The sequence below is a fragment of the Procambarus clarkii genome, chromosome 18, assembly GCF_040958095.1.
Source record: "Procambarus clarkii isolate CNS0578487 chromosome 18, FALCON_Pclarkii_2.0, whole genome shotgun sequence".
NCBI classification, from domain to species: Eukaryota; Metazoa; Arthropoda; class Malacostraca; order Decapoda; family Cambaridae; genus Procambarus; species Procambarus clarkii.
The window spans coordinates 15314005-15330413 of record NC_091167.1 but is presented as its reverse complement, the minus strand read 5'-3'; the positions used below and the strand labels follow the sequence as shown (position 1 = coordinate 15330413).

At 39.8% G+C, this 16409-nt stretch overlaps 1 protein-coding gene across 2 annotated transcripts in view; it reads left to right on the top strand.

The window, feature by feature from the left end:
- Positions 1 to 4870: 4870 nt before the first annotated feature.
- The window catches only part of LOC123754479 (uncharacterized), a 29148-nt gene continuing 17609 nt past the window's right edge, over positions 4871 to 16409 (top strand). Inside the window, exons 1-3 of one of the 2 annotated variants that reach the window (XM_045736925.2) lie at positions 4871 to 5002; positions 8501 to 8853; positions 11703 to 11769. In XM_045736925.2, coding sequence (XP_045592881.1) covers positions 8780 to 8853; positions 11703 to 11769 — 141 coding nt within the window. In that variant the 5' untranslated portion in view covers positions 4871 to 5002; positions 8501 to 8779. The remainder of the gene's footprint in view (positions 5003 to 8500; positions 8854 to 11702; positions 11770 to 16409) is intronic. The other variant, XM_045736924.2, reaches the window with a different exon arrangement.

Below are 16409 nucleotides of genomic sequence, written 5' to 3'. Positions count from 1 at the left end.
TTGACTACTTCCTGTAATCCTGCTAATACACCTTGGAGTTCAGCCTGCGTTGAAGAGACATTGTCAGTTAAGCGGCGTCCAATAACAGTATCTACAGTGTCGATGTCAGTGTACTCCCTGATCAAGACTCCACATCCTGCCTTCCCATCCCTAGCTACTGACCCATCACAATATACATGTAGAGTGTTTTCTGTAGGTAATTTTCTAATTATAAAATTATATGTTGCCTCCACCTCTCCTATCTCATACATATTTTTTTCCTTTTGCAAGGGAATAATTACTACATCTACATTACAATCCTCCCATGGTGGTGTGAATTGTCTCTAGTTAGTTTAGTTTATAAATAAATAAGTAAGTAAATAAATGTTTATTTAGGTAAGGTACATACATACAAGAGATTTTACAAGGAATGATGGATTTATAGATAGAGCTAGTACATACAATGCCTAAAGCAACTATTACGCAAAGCGTTTCGGGCATGAAAAACTTAAATGACTAAAGGTTAATACTAATTGAGTATAAAGAATAAAATGTGTTGAGAACAAATAAAAATAGAGATAAAAAGGGGGGAACATGGCTGAAAAAGCAGCACAAATACAATTAGGTCGACAAACAGCGTTGTTTAAAAAAAAACAGACATGGGTTGATAATAGAGGGGTAAGGTAGGTTACAGGAAATTTATTAGGTAGAGCTTCGTTTTTATCTTAAACTGGTTGAAAGAGGTACAGTCTTTAACATGGTTGGGAAGGTTATTCCACATTCTGGGTCCCTTGATTTGAAGAGCATTTCTAGTTTGATTAAGTCGTACTCTAGGAATATCTAAACTGTATTTATTTTTGGTGTGGTGCTCATGGGTTCTGTTACAACCTTCTATGAAGCTTTTGAGGTCAGGATTGGCATTACAGTTCAGCGTTTTATATATGTATAATACACATGAGAGAATGTGCAGTGACTTAATATCTAACATATTCAGAGATTTGAGTAGGGGTACCGAGTGATGTCTGGGGCCAGAGTTGGATATTGTCCTAATAGCAGCTTTGTGTTGAGTAATTAGAGGACGTAAATGATTTTGGGTAGTAGAGCCCCAAGCACAAATACCATAGTTGAGGTATGGATAGATGAGGGAGTAATAGAGAGTCACCAGGGCAGGGCGGGGTACATAATATCTGATCTTAGAAAGAATGCCCACAGTTTTTGAAACTTTTTTTGATATATTTAGAATGTGTCCCTGGAAATTCAGCTTGTGGTCAATGAGAATGCCAAGGAATTTGCCATCTAATTTGTTACAAATTTGGGGATTGTTTATTTTGAGATTTATTTGATTAGAGGATTTATTGCCAAACAGAATATAGAAAGTTTTGTCAATGTTAAGGGTGAGTTTGTTGGCAGTTAGCCAAAGATGGACTTTATTTAGCTCAGTATTTACTGTGGCATTTAGAGCAAGGGGGTCAGGACTGGAGTAAATAAAGGTCGTCTCGTCAGCAAATAGAATTGGTTTGAGGTGTTGGGAGGCATTTGGAAGGTCATTAATGTAGATGAGAAAGAGGAGAGGGCCAAGTATGCTGCCCTGAGGAACACCAATGTTGATGGGTAGGGTGGGAGAAATTGAATTATTCACAGAAACATACTGGAACCTGTCAGTAAGGTAGGATTTGAGGTATTGCAGGGAGTGTCCTCTAACTCCATAATGATGTAATTTAAGAAGAAGGTTTTGGTGGTTGAGTGTCAAAAGCCTAACGCAGGTCCACAAATAACCCAACAGGGAACTCACTTTTATCAAGAGCTGCATGAATCAAGTTAATCATACTAATAAGTGCATCGTTAGTGCTTTTTTTTGGGTCTGAAGCCATATTGGCAAGAGCTAAGTATATTGTGTTTGGCTTTAGTTCATTTATTATGCACCCCATACCCATCTTGTGGGCGGTAGTGGAAAGGGTTACAGAGGCACATAATGGGCTCAGGGACTGAACCCCACAATTCATTTAGCTAAGCAAGTTACAATCTTGATGAGCTAGTTACAAAATTCAATATAAGTCATCACATCAACAATGGGTTCGAGATCGACCACAAGTACAGTTTCTAAATTAAGCAACTGACATATGTGGAGAGCTAGTGTCACAATTGATATGTTTGTCCTGCACACCGCCCCCCATCCAGTGGGCAGCGGAGAATAGGTTGCAATCACTTAGTTACTACCTACAGTTAGCAAACTGGGGATATTTGGCTAAAATTTCTGGTAGCAGATCAGTTTAGGCAGAGCAATACATTCTGTAATAACATCATACTTTATAACATTAGAGCATAAGGTACTCATATATGCTCTCTTCTTTATCATACATTATTCATTACTTCCCACCTTTTGAACTTAGAGGATTAATTCATTAGCTCCCACACCTCTCATTAATCTAATGGCAGAGGCTACATTTATCTCTGAAATTCTATCCCCAATACTCTTCAGTTTCAACTCCATCCTCATTATCTTAATCATAGCATTTCTTGGGCATCCTAAGATAATCCTCATGGTTTCATTTTGTAAGAATTATCTTAGGATGCCCAAGTATTGTGGTTACCTCGACAATTGCAACAAGATGGGACGAATTTTTCCCCTTTTTCAATCTTGATTCTACACTCTTGCTAGTCGTGTTTCTTACCACAATACCGACACCTGGGGTCAAACTGGCATTTCCACATCATATGTCCCCAACGAGAACACTTCATGCATAATATAGGCTCTTCAATGTATTTTGCAACTTTCCTGTAGCCTAAGTCCCTACACATCTTCTCATGTGTATTTTATATATATTAAACGCTGAACTGTAATGTTGACCAGAGCTGTAAACTGTAATGTCATTACAGCTGAACTGTAATGTCAATTCTGACCTTAAAAGCTTCCTAGAATGTTGTAACAGATCCCATGAGCACCACACCAGAAACAAATACCTATTTGATATTCCAAGAGTACGACTCAGTCAAACTAGAAATACTTTACAAATCAAGGGACCTCGAATGTGGAATGACCTTCCCAATTATGTTAAAGACTATACCTCTCCCAACCAGTTTAAGATAAAAACTAAATACTACCTAATTAACTCAATGTAACCTACCTCACCCATGTGAGGTAGGTGAGGTAACCTACCTCACCCAAAATGTCAACCCATGTCTTCTATTTTAAACAATGCTGTTTGTTGACCAAATTGTATTTTTGCTTTTTTTCTGCCATGTTCCCCCCTTCCTTTTCCATTTTTTTTTATTTTTTCTCAACACAATTTATACTTTAATCTCAATTAGTATTAAGTTTTAGTCTTTGTGTTTTTCCTGGCCAAAACCCTCTGCTTAATAGTGGCTTTAGGCATTGTATGTACTAGCTCTATCTATAAATCCATCAACTTTTGTATCTTACCTTGCATGTTATAGTGTTGTTTAGGCAAAGAGGAACAATGTTCGTGGTGAAAAACAAAGCCAGGTTGTTGCCTTAGTAAAGGGTGAGGCTTCAAACAGGATTTTTGTGCAAAGACTACAAATACAAATATTTATTCAGGTAAAGTACATATGTACTTTACCTGAATAAATGTTTGTATTTAAAGTACATATGTACTTTACCTGAATAAATATTTGTATTTGTATTTTGTATTTGTAGTCCTTGCACAAAAATCCTGTTTGAAGCCTCACCCTTTTACTAAGGCAACAACCTGGCTTTGTTTTTTACCACGAACATTGTTCCTCTTTGCCCAAACAACACTATCATTGTTGAGAAGAAGATAATCAGGATCCAAATAAGTTGGATACTTAATAACTATGATCTTAGTATGCATCATATTTTCTTCTGGAGTAACCATCACAATATCCTTAGACCCAACCGTCGTTAGGTGTTCCACGGCCTTTTCTGTCCCAACTGCTACAAAATACAAATACAAATATTTATTCAGGTAAAGTACATACATACAAGGTGAAATACAAAAGTTGATGGATTTATAGATAGAGCTAGTACATACAATGCCTAAAGCCACTATTACGCAAAGCGTTTCGGTTACGTAGGGCCGATGAAGACCCTACTTGAATAGTGGTTCATATGCAAAACACTCCTTAGCCAGACGTACTGTCCACTCCAGCTTTTCATGGAAGTTCAGTTGGCATGTTGTAGGGAATAACAGCCGCTTCCTTCTATTAATTTGCGTCTCATGCGTCCTACTGGTTAGGGTTGCCTGTTGAGAGTTCCTGGGAGTTTGCATCACTGGTTTTTTTCTGTCGTGAATCACAGCAATTTTTCTGTCTTTCCAGAAGTCCTTTAATTGTCTGAATAGCCGGTTACAGTTTCCAGAAATTTATTATGCCCACCATACCCATCTTGTGTGCAGTAGTGGAAAGGGTTAATGCGAAAAGACAGTTTGTAGGATGTTGATCTAGATCAATTTCTTCAAAAGATCAGATGTAACACAAACAAGGAGCAACGGTTTCAAGCTCAAGAAGCCACAAAGTAGGACTGAAAACAGGAGATGCTTTTGCACCCATACGGTTATAAACCCATGCAACTACCTACCCGCCGAAGCATTAAAATGACAAACTCTGTTAATAACTGTGCTTTCGCCCGTTTGAGTTTCAGACATTTTTTCAAATAGTGCGTTTATAACAATGAAGAATGGAACACCTATAGGTTTATCGCTTAATTTATCCCCACCTTAAGCTGCCAATCACGTGACAAGCGCTTGTGCGCCTTTGCAATGACGACCTCCACATCACATATAACAAAATATACGTTTCCAAACCCTTGCATGACATAATTTGTTAAAATAAGACATATAGCTTTATTAATAAGCTATTGACAAGCATTGGTGATGATGCACACATAAGGAGCGCGGGTAGGAGAGGTGAAGAGGAAGCCAAGGTCAGGGCACGGGTCGGGACACAGCCACACGGGTAGAAAACGGAGGCGTGTTAGGCCGCCCCGACCACCACCTTCACTACTCTCTCACTCGCGCTTCGGGAAAATTACTTTCTCGGCCCTGTAAGTATATTGTTAGTGGCTCTTTTGTGTGCAGAAGTGTAGAGTGGATCCTCAGGCATGCGGGGTTTGTGTGTATAGTAGCAGGCTGGGTGTTAATAGGGCAAGAGGAGTGGTATTGTGGCGTGGTGGAGCTCGGGTAGCAACGGGTCCTCCATTACGTATATCCTGCCACACTGACCTTCTCCCCCACCTACACTGAAGGTGTACTGTAATGTGTCTTCTTCAGTTTTGAATACGATCCTAACCTGAGTTTGTTGAGTCTTGTGAAGACTGTTGGAGTCGTGTGTAACCTGTGTAAGATGGTACGGTAAGGGTTGAGGATTGTTTCACACAGAAGACTAATTATTTTGTCCAGTTGTGTGTTAATAGTCTGGCCAAAACCTTATTCTAATGCCTTCCAGGTGCTGTATAGTGGTAATGGCTTGACGCTTGCTCCTCATAGTTCCTGCCTGCTTGGGAACAATTATTTGGTTAAAAGCAAAAATTGTACAAAGAAACCTATTTACTGATCTGAAGATTATCCATACATAGTACTGTATTTATCAATGGAAGTGAATATTAACAAAATATTTTCTTGGTAGCAATTGGAGACGTGTTGACTCCCTCACCCCATGGGTTAGTTTGTATATATATTTACATATATTTTATATTATCTGCCCGAAACGCTTTGCGTAATAGTGGCTTTAGGCATTGTATGTACTAGCTCTATCTATAAAGCCAACAAACTTTGTAATATCTCTTTATGTATGTACCTTTGCCTAAATAAAATTTATTATTATTACAATTTTTTTTTTTTTTAAATTCTTGTCTAGCCACTAGCACTGTGTTTCAGGCAAGTCCTTAATCCTAATTTTCTCGCACACCCCCCCCCCCCCCAGGAAGCAACCTGTAGCAGCTGTCTAACTCTCGGATACCTATTTACTGCTAGGTGAAGGTATCAGGGTGAAAGAGAAATGCCCGTTTGTCTCCACCTGAGCCGGAGATCGAACCCAGTCCCTTAGGACTACGAACCCCGGGTGCTGTCCACTCAGCCGTCAGGCCCCTAAAGTATTAAGGGATAATATTATGCGATTTTAAATGTTTAATGTCAACCAAACTCTTTTTTTACTAGTTGTATATAAGGGCTGCAATTTCTACGTTTCGGCATCGCACCCTAAATAGAAAAGGCGGGATTATTTTTTTTCAACGAATTTTACACATTTTCAGTAATACTCTACAACCACAATTTTCAAATGAAATCATTTCTATGACACTCGTCTATCACATTAGCATATAATAAAGTATTTTTATAAAGAGGATTATCTAAAATGTTTAGTTTTACTAATTCAAGTAGTCTAAGTTCCCCAAATATATGCCAATATTTCATGTTTGCAAATATTTATGAAATCAATAAATGAACTTGGGAGTAAAGTGTTTTACAAATGTTATAGACGTCAATTCTGCATATAAGGTGTAGATTTCATGTAAATTGAAAAAAAAAAAAAGAGTTAATTTTACTTGAAAATAAATAAGATCAAACACACTGCCACCTGCGGTTAAAGTTGACTTCAACCAATTTCCTCCAAAATTTGCATCCTTACAGATAGGCATTCATTCTGTAAGGTGTAAAAGTTTCATGCAGATCGGCTGATAAAAAATGAGACAAATTAGTTTTTTTATTTATTTTTTGGCATAAAAGTAAATATTAAAATACTTTAATATATGCTATTGTGATAGCTTAGTCATAGACATGATTTCAGTTGACGCTTGTGTTTGATGTTAATTTTTGACCATTTTGGAAAATTGACACTATTCAATATTTTTTTTCCTCTCTTCCTATTTATGCTACGGTGCTGAGACTTGGGCCAGTTGAACCCAATTTCATATACAACTAGTCAAAAAAGTTTGAAATCGAACCAGTTTTTATTTATTGCATATTTTTTGGCATATGCCCCCTGAAGTTCCATGAGGAAATATTTCTATTAAATCGGAAAGTCAGTCTTGCTAAACAAGTCATCACTGATGGCAATAATTAATTTTGTAAAACACTGGTAACCTGTGAACACATGCCCACAATACTGTAGGCTCCTATCAAGGTCTCCCACCTACAGGGCCGAAGTACTGACCTTCTCCCATATGCAACACCACAACAGTTGACCAACTTCTGGGTGCCTATTTACTATTTAGTGAACAGAGGCATTAGGTGAAAGAAAATGTGCCCAACCATTTCTGTTCTGCCCACGATTCGAACCCAGGATTCCCAACTGGGCGTCGACAACCTAGCTGTACCATTTTGGTCGCCATGCTTCAAGAAATGTAGGGCCAAATTAGGACGTATTCAGCATCGAACAACAAATTACATACTGAATTCGTACAAAAGGCTAAACTTGCTGCCCTGAAAATGAGAATAATGGGAGATTAAGGGGCCCGGGACCTCTAAAATATTCGTCAAAAACCGAAACATATTTTAAAATGTTAAACAAATCTGTTGGCATCATTCGTGCAAATTTCACTCCCCCTCGCCCCTCGGGGCCACTCCTTGACTACAAATAAATGAATGTTATTTGTTTTACCTAATACGATTTACTGGAATTTATTTTCACTTGTAGTGCCATTTATTACAACACGGGTAAATACACAATACAAGTGCAAATAAAGTCAATGGACATCAAAATATACCTGTGAAATGTTTTAAATATATATAACACTTATATGTATGTGTTTAGTAAATGTTTTATTTTTCTTGGCTTTATTTCAAGAGATTAACCTACAACTTTTTGTTTATTGTCGAGGACTTAAATTTTTTCTATGAACAGGATTTTCAACTTTGAGACAGCTTTAACAATTCGGTTTCTGGTCAATTCTTGCCATTTTCACATGTGTGCAAAAGTTCTTAGTTCCGAGGTGTCATTTTATAGTGTTCATAAACCCCCATAACTTTTTGGAGCAATAAATGTTACGTTTAAATTTGGCGCATATTTGGAAGGCCACATAGTTATTTTTGCAGTAAACTATCCTCTCAAACTATATTTTATGAAAATGAACATTATATGCCATAATGAATAAACCATAATGAAATGCAAACCACAATGGCACCTGGGACCATAATGAATAAAATTAAATTTGGTGACATTTTACAATTTTAAAGTTTGGAAATGTAAAATTTTCAATTTATTAAAATTATTAACTTTATTTTTTTTCTATTCATGTTATGATGTTCCACTAGGAAAAGTTGGAGCATTTACCCTGTAGATTTTGCCAAAAAATTTGAGTGTTTTGTGAAAAGTTGAGAAAATAGCAAACCCGGCCCCTTAAACAATCGACTTTGCGTCTAATCACAAACCCTGCAAACAAACCTTCGCTACTCTTGACATTTCCACCATTCATTTGTCTGTTTTAACCCCTGTCATATTCATTAAGATCATTTCTTGTTTTTGTATAGATTCTTGCATTTCATAGTACTGTATATGTAAAATTAGGATTTATATAAAATTTACATTACTTTTTTTATATTTTTAGATTGAATCAAGATGATGGTTAGAAGACTTCGAACATTATCCTTGCTGGCGTCAATAAACAAGATAGCTCCTGCTTGAATTGATAGTCAAACTTTTTTTCTTCTTCTCTCCATGACCTTTGTTGCATACTGTGCTTGCTTTCTTAACATGGTTTGCCAGTATTAAGCTTTAACTGTTGTAATAGTTTACAAAGATCATTGTTTTCAACTTTGTTTCAAATACTTCGGTCGGTGTACAGTATATTCTCTTGAAATTCATTAAATATAGTGAGTTAGTCGTGATGGAAGATAACACCATCGAGCCGCCAAGCGGAGCATTTGGCATCCCAAAGTGGATGATGAAAAAAGGAATGAGGTATGTGCAATTTTATTTAATTTTTAATTTGAATATAGTACAGTGCTTAAAAGTACAGTATGCTGAAATATATCCACAATTCAGTTGTTATTCAGTACTGTAATTATTTGATTGTATTTTGTATGGTGAATATGTAAGAGTTTTTACCTTTCACAAAATTCCTTTTGGGTGGAAGGTGCCCTCCCCCTACCTTTTTTTTTTTTTTTCTTTTTGTAATTGTAATAAATCTTGTCCCACTTTTCTGCTTGGGTATGTAATTTCCTTGGTTCCACCTTGTGATGAATGTATCAGGCCAATTAATAGCCTCTGTTCCTCCTTAACAAGTACCTGCAGTTTAGTCTCCCTCTTAGGGCTCGATAGGCCTTATTGTTGCTCCTATAGATACCTGGTTGATGGGGTTCTGGTAGTTCTACTCCCCCAAGTCTGGCCCGAGGTAACATCATGGATATGTGTGCCTGGTCTTTGACCAGGGATGCTTGGGCTTTCCAGGTCAAGGATGATAGCTTTGTTCCCTAGTTTTCCTTAGGTGTTCCTTGGTCCTGTGCAGCCATCTTCTCCAGTACTCTAAACATTTGCTAGATGTTGGACAGTGATGTGATTGCCGTGGCCCCCTACATTACCAGTAATGTAGACATTTCTTGTAGCGAAGAAACTCTGTTTCGTTCTCGATTTGTTGGATACGTGATCATTGTCCTTTCGTGGATAATCACCTTGTCAGTGTTAGTACATCAATATTCGTACCATTCCTATGGGATCTTTTGTAGTGATGGGACGATTAATCAGAATCTATATCGAGATTTAGAAGAATTGAACATGTTTCAGTAATTGGTATTAGAATAGAGAAATTTATCATGATTTCTGATAATTAAAACTATTTTTTAACAATTCACTTTTCATCTTTGATAATTCAAATTATTAAAATTATGATCCTTAACAATGTATTACAATTGCCCAACAGAATGCAAGCAGAAATAGGATAGATGCTTATGTTTTTACATTACAATTTATCTTGGGTTTAAAGTATTAATAATTTTTATTAGAAAAAAGTATTAAAAATGTTGTAAATTGTGTATATGTACATCTGTGATGGGCACTGGAATGTTTTCAGTGTTTATTTGTTTTGTAGATTAAACTCCTGGACTGCACATAACTGAAAATGTTTAATAATTAAAACAATTTCCAAATATTACCAAACTCAACGATTTTCATTTCAAATCGGTGAAAAAACATTGAAATGTTGGTAAATAAAACTTTTTTGCACCATCCATTAAAGAGCCCTAAGGTGCTATGTGCAGTACAATGGTTAAAGATTACTTTTTGAGTCAAAAAGAAATTAGTTATGCTTTAATTGAGCTATTGTTGCAATATAAACTTTATATGAAATAAGATTACAAATATAATTTTATTGTATAGTACACAATTAAAGCATGTATGTCTGCATGTACAGTATAATGAAAGTTTTTCACTCTAGGTTTCTTCCAGGAGATTATGCTTGATTTACCAATTGATTGTTTGTCATAAATATATTATATTTACTATCCATTTTTCAAACTAAAATACCAAAATTTTCAGGTGTGTATCTAATCAGTACTTTTGAAAAGAATCCGAATTGATAATCGTATCTGAATTGAGACCTTGTTGGTGGAATCGGCACCAGATTCGTTAGAAATTTTGGTACCGTGCCATGACTAATCAATTGGGCTCTCGGAATGATCATTAGGCTTGTTTGATATAATAATTCAAACATTAGGTCCTGGAATGGCACACCACGACTCTTCCATGGAGATTATCTTGCCAACTTGCTTCCCTTCATCTGATCATTTGGAGGCATCTGTTTTCTCGTTGGTATTTAATCTCTTGGGCTAGCTGAACCTTCCGTGCATTGTGCATCTTCCTGGGTTAGGATGTGACTAGAGGCTAGACTGGTTTTTCCGGTTGGTGACCAGTCACAATCTCTTGAATTTCATGGTGTACACCACCTTTGATCCACGATCTTCTTCACAGGCTTCCTCTGGGATTTTAGTTCTGTTCTGTGGCATCCCCTGTTCTTCATTATTTACACAATGTATCTCACCTTAAGCATCACTGTGTAGCCAAAATTAATTATCTTCCATCTGATCCTAATTGGTGGCTGGGTGTGTAAGGGGGGGGGGGGGGCTCTGGATTTGAAACTACAGGGTAGTTTGTTTTCAATGTTCTCTGCCTCCTATCTCTTCATTTCAGGCAAATGCTTTCATTTTGTTAATATTTGGGTAGCTTTTCTTGTGAGGAAGAATCTTTGGTGGGGAAGGGCGGGGGGGGGGGGGGGCTGCCTTTGTTTGGAAATGGGAGTTAAGCATAATGAAACAGGTGTTGGTCCCTTGGAGGCTATTATTCCCTATCTTTCTCCCATTTCCTTGATTCCTTGTGATTGGGGTTGCGGGTCTACTGAATTTCTGATAGTGCTGTGTTACAGCCTCACTTAGCCAGTAACCGGGTTCTCATCAAACTGTTTATGGGGCCTTGGTGCCTCTTCTTACACAATCCCACCCCAAGTCATGGGTAAATTATTAAGAACTGGCAGTAATAATCAATCTACAGGAAAAAGGGGGTAAACAACGCTAAACAGAACCATCACCAAGTGTACGTCTTGACAATATATACACACATGCATGACATAATGTTGCAGGTGTCACTTGGCACAGCCCAGCAAACACATAACGTAACTGTCCCTATTTTCCGCTTGTTACAACTTGTAATAAAGTTGTCTTGTTATAACATAACATTTTTATGATATTAGAATGTTGTTACAACTTGCTATATTTGTTTTTGCAACTTGTAAGGTATTAAAACTTGTTCAAACATTGTAGCAACGTCGTAGTTTCGGCGTGTGTTTGGCGGGAGGACACTATAAAACTTCTGCAATCTTCTTTCCTGGTAAGTCAACTTCTATCTTCTATTGTACACCACTCAAGGTTTCCTCCTAGAGTGTCGTCTATGGTCCTCACGCTGACGAGTTCACCTTTCTCGGTTAATTAATGGGCCAGTCCTATCACAGTATTGTCATTGTGCCAAAACACATTTCCTACTCTCCAGCAGCTTGCTGGCAGGCTTCAATTATAACAAGCTTTGACAGACATTGATTCCATCTCGTAACTCAACTTCGTAATATCAGAGTACGTCGGTCCAATCACCAATACAGTATGGTACTTCACTATCAGACGACAAACCAGTCTTCGCTGACTCGGCCAATTGTTCCCACTGGAACACGTCTTGAGTTCAGGACCGTCCATGGGTAAACAGATTCCTGTCGACCAAGGTACCACCCACATCACTTCTGAGGAGAAAAATGTGATTAGTAAGAAACTACACAGTTGTCAGTAAGATCACAGCCATCCACTGGGGGGAACAGAAAATGGGGGTGGATGCACTCGGATAGAGTAGACCTCATCATATGCTGCCACCTGGTGGCAGTTGGTGTACCTTTCATTTCTTAAATGGTGGGTCCCTGGGTGCTCTTGTACCTGTGCTGGTCTCTGGTTACCTGTGCAATTATTCATTTATTTTTTATATTTTTGCTTGGGATGATGGGAAGTCTTCCTTGTTGTCCATCAATTTTTTTTTAGATTCCTTGGCTGTTACTTCCCCAGGTGCATTTATCTTACTAGTCCTCAGGTGTGTGCAGTTTATTGTCCCACCTCCTGTGTTCACCTTGATCTGATTTTAAGTTTCTCCTCGTGATTCAAGATGCCAAATCACTGTTGGACCCAATCTATTTTGAGTGGGGTCTGCTTTGGCCTTCCAGTGTTGCATTCACCGATTCGTCCTGGCTTGTAGGTGCCTCGCTCGTTCTTTTTTGGGGCTTGGCCCGGCTTTTCCGTAGTAAACTGCTCGCGTGAGGTGGGCTCACTTTGATGTTTTCTCTAGGCTAGTGCCTAGTTAGTGCTCCTATTGCTTGTCTGTTGCTTCTGTCCTGCCCCTGGACGTGTACATATGGTAATGCCATGTGCAGTTGCTTTTGTCTTTTGGAGCCCTGGCTGTAGAGGTATGAGTCCCCCCCCCCTGTTCATTTTTTTCCATTTTCTGCTCTAGGGCTGTGGTGGTATCCACCTAGCTCTTGAGCTGCCTGGATGTTTTGGGTTTTGTGTCGACTATTGTGACAGTTATGCCCGTGGTGCAGGCTTCAGAAGCTGTGCCCAAATTGGGTTCTTTCATGAGGCAGTTGCATACATTTTTTTTGTCTTGTGTGTGGTGCTTGCCTGTGCTTTGGATTTGGTATTGTCCTTTTCCCTTCTTTCTCCTCCCCCCCCTCCCATTTTTTTTTCTCCCCCTCCCATTTTTTTTTCTCCCCCTCCCATTTTTTTTTTATTCCCCATTTTCTGTCCCTTTGCTGTCTATCCGCCTTGCTGCTTTCTGTCCCTCTGCCTGTCCAGGCTGCTGTTTTTTTTTTTGGGGGGGGGGGAGGGGGGGGGATTGCTTGTTGGTAGAGGTGTACTGCCAATTGGGGGTCAGTTCCTAGAAGGATGCTTCTGAACCCATGTTGTGTGGGTTTCCTGGTAGTTTACCTCAGCCTGCAGTGATGTCCCTCGGCCCCTCCTGCAGTGATGTCCCTCGGCCCCTCCTGCAGTGATGTCCCTCGGCCCCTCCTGCAGTGATGTCCCTCGGCCCCTCCTGCAGTGATGTCCCTCGGCCCCTCCTGCAGTGATGTCCCTCGGCCCCTCCTGCAGTGATGTCCCTCGGCCCCTCCTGCAGTGATGTCCCTCGGCCCCTCCTGCAGTGATGTCCCTCGGCCCCTCCTGCAGTGATGTCCCTCGGCCCCTCCTGCAGTGATGTCCCTCGGCCCCTCCTGCAGTGATGTCCCTCGGCCCCTCCTGCAGTGATGTCCCTCGGCCCCTCCTGCAGTGATGTCCCTCGGCCCCTCCTGCAGTGATGTCCCTCGGCCCCTCCTGCAGTTTTGGAGCTTTTTTCAATTATCTTCCTGTTCTTTTTTTTAGCCATTGCAATTTGGACTCTGGGCTGGTTCTGTTCCCGATCTCTTTTAGAGAGGTGTATTCTAGCCTGTCCTGTTTAGTTAATGGTTCAGAGATGGGCTTTGTTGTGGGATGTCTGGCTTCTTGCTGTCAGGTTCTCCCTTGAATTTTAGCCTGGCTCCTGTTTTTTCCAGGCTGTATCTTTTGGATGTTCATGGTTTGGCTTACATTGACATGATTGTTTGAACTTTGAGTCGGTCCATGTCTGCAGGCCAGGGTTTTGGTCCTCTCCCATCTTGCTGAGTTGGGGTTTCTGGTGAACTGGCCTAAGTCACTTTTTGGTTTCATCCCAGATTCAGACTTTGCCTGCATGGTATTCTCCATGGGCAGGGTTTGGTTCCAGGAATTTTGGTTCCTCTGGTTGTTCTTTTTGCCACAGCTGGTATCATTGGGTGTGAGCTCTCTTGTTGGGCAGGATACTAGGCTCGTGGGTTACCTTACCTTGAGGTGCTTCCGGGGCTTAGCGTCCCCGCGGCCCGGTCGTCGACCAGGCCTCCTGGTTGCTGGACTGATCAACCAGGCTGTTGGACGCGGCTCGCAGCCTGACGTATGAGTCACAGCCTGGTTGATCAGGTATCCTTTGGAGGTGCTTATCCAGTTCTCTCTTGAACACTGTGAGGGGTCGGCCAGTTATGCCCCTTATGTGTAGTGGAAGCGTGTTGAACAGTCTCGGACCTCTGATGTTGATAGTGTTCTCTCTGAGTACCTGTTGCACCTCTGTTTTTCAACGGGGGTATTCTGCACATCCTGCCATGTCTTCTGGTCTCATGTGATGTTATTTCTGTGTGCAGGTTTGGGATCAGCCCCTCTAATATTTTCCACGTGTAAATTATTATGTATCTCCCACCTGCGCTCAAGGGAGTACAGTTTTAGGCTCTTTAGTCGGTCCCAATAGTTTAGATGTTTTACTGAGTGGATTCTAGCAGTAAAGGATCTCTGCACCCTCTCCAGGTCAGCAATTTATCCAGCTTTGAAAGGGGCTGTCATTGTGCAGCAGTACTCCACTCTAGAGAGCGCAAGCGTTTTGAAAAGTATCATCATCGGTATAGCATCTCTAGTGTGAAAAGTTCTTGTTATCCAACCTGTCATTTTTCTTGCAGTTGTGACGGCTACTTTTCTACGGGGTTCTGGCATTCTGCTCAGATGATTTCTGCACTGCTGCTTCTAAGGTTACTTGTTACCCTCTCTTTCTCCCATGATGTGACCCTTTTCTTGTTGCTTATGGCAGGGTAGCTCGGGTTCCCACAGAGGGGGAGCCCCCTTTCTGAAATGAAGTGTTGAATGTAATAAGATGCCCCCCATTCTGGTAGGTCCCATAATGTTTCCCTTTTTAAAACAGTCTCAATGGTATTCAAAGGTTGTTGCATGTGAATGAGGGTGCTGGCTAATCGGTATCCTCAGGTGGCCTGGGCTGCAAACTGGTGGCAAGCTAGTATTGCCAACTAGCAGGCACTTGCTACTAAAGTGTGTAGTTGTCCAAATGTAGTTACAGGATGAGAGCTACGCTCGTGGTGTCCCGTCTTCCCAGCGCGTGGGTGTCATATTATACTTTTGAAATTGCTGATGGTTTTGGGCTTCACCACCACCTAACTTTTTCCAACCGTCTACCACTCTGTTTACAAAAGTGAATTTTCTTTTATTTCTCTGGCAGCTTTGTTTCATCAGTTTAAATCTATGACATCTATTCTTGAAGTTCCTGGTCTCGGGAATTCTTCCCTGTCAATTTTATCGATTTCTGTTACTATTTTGTACGCAGTGATCATATCGCCTCTTTTTTTCTTCAATCTTCTAGTTTTGGCATATTTAATGCCTCTAACCTCTCCTCGTAACTCTTGTCCTTCAGTTCTGGGAGCCACTTGGTGGCATGTCTTTGCACCTTTTCCAGTTTGTTGATGTACATTTTAAGATATGGGCACCATACAACCGCTGCATATTTCAGCTTTGGTCTAACAAATGTCATGAACAATTTCTTTAATATTTCTCTATCCATGTATTTAAAAACAATTCTGAAGTTAGAAAGTGTAGCATAGGCTTCTCGCACAATGTTCTTAATGTGGTCCTCAGGTGAGGTTTTTTTTTTTTTTTTTTTTTTTTTTTTTTTTTTTTTTTTTTTTTTTTTTTTTTTTTTTTAGAACCACCCCTAGATCTTTATCAGACATCTTTAAAGATTTCTCACGTAATTTATAGGTTGTGTGGGGTCTATGTTCTCGTATTCCACATTCCATTGCATAGCATTTATTCACGTTAAATTCCATTTGCCAAGTGGTGCTCCATATACTTTTGTCCAGGTCTTAGGGCATGACAATCATCAAAGTTTATCTTCCCTATTATCTTGGCATCATCAGCAAACATGTTCATATAATTCTGTATTCCTTCTGGTAGAGCATTTATATAGACAGCGATCATTACCGGTGCAAGATCCTGTGGTACTCCACTTGACATATCTTGCCTGTGTGTGCATGTTAGTGTCAGTGTTGTCCAGTCCCCGTTCACCTATCAGTATTCCCTCTCTTCCTCCTATCCTCTAGGGTTGTGAGTGTTTCAACA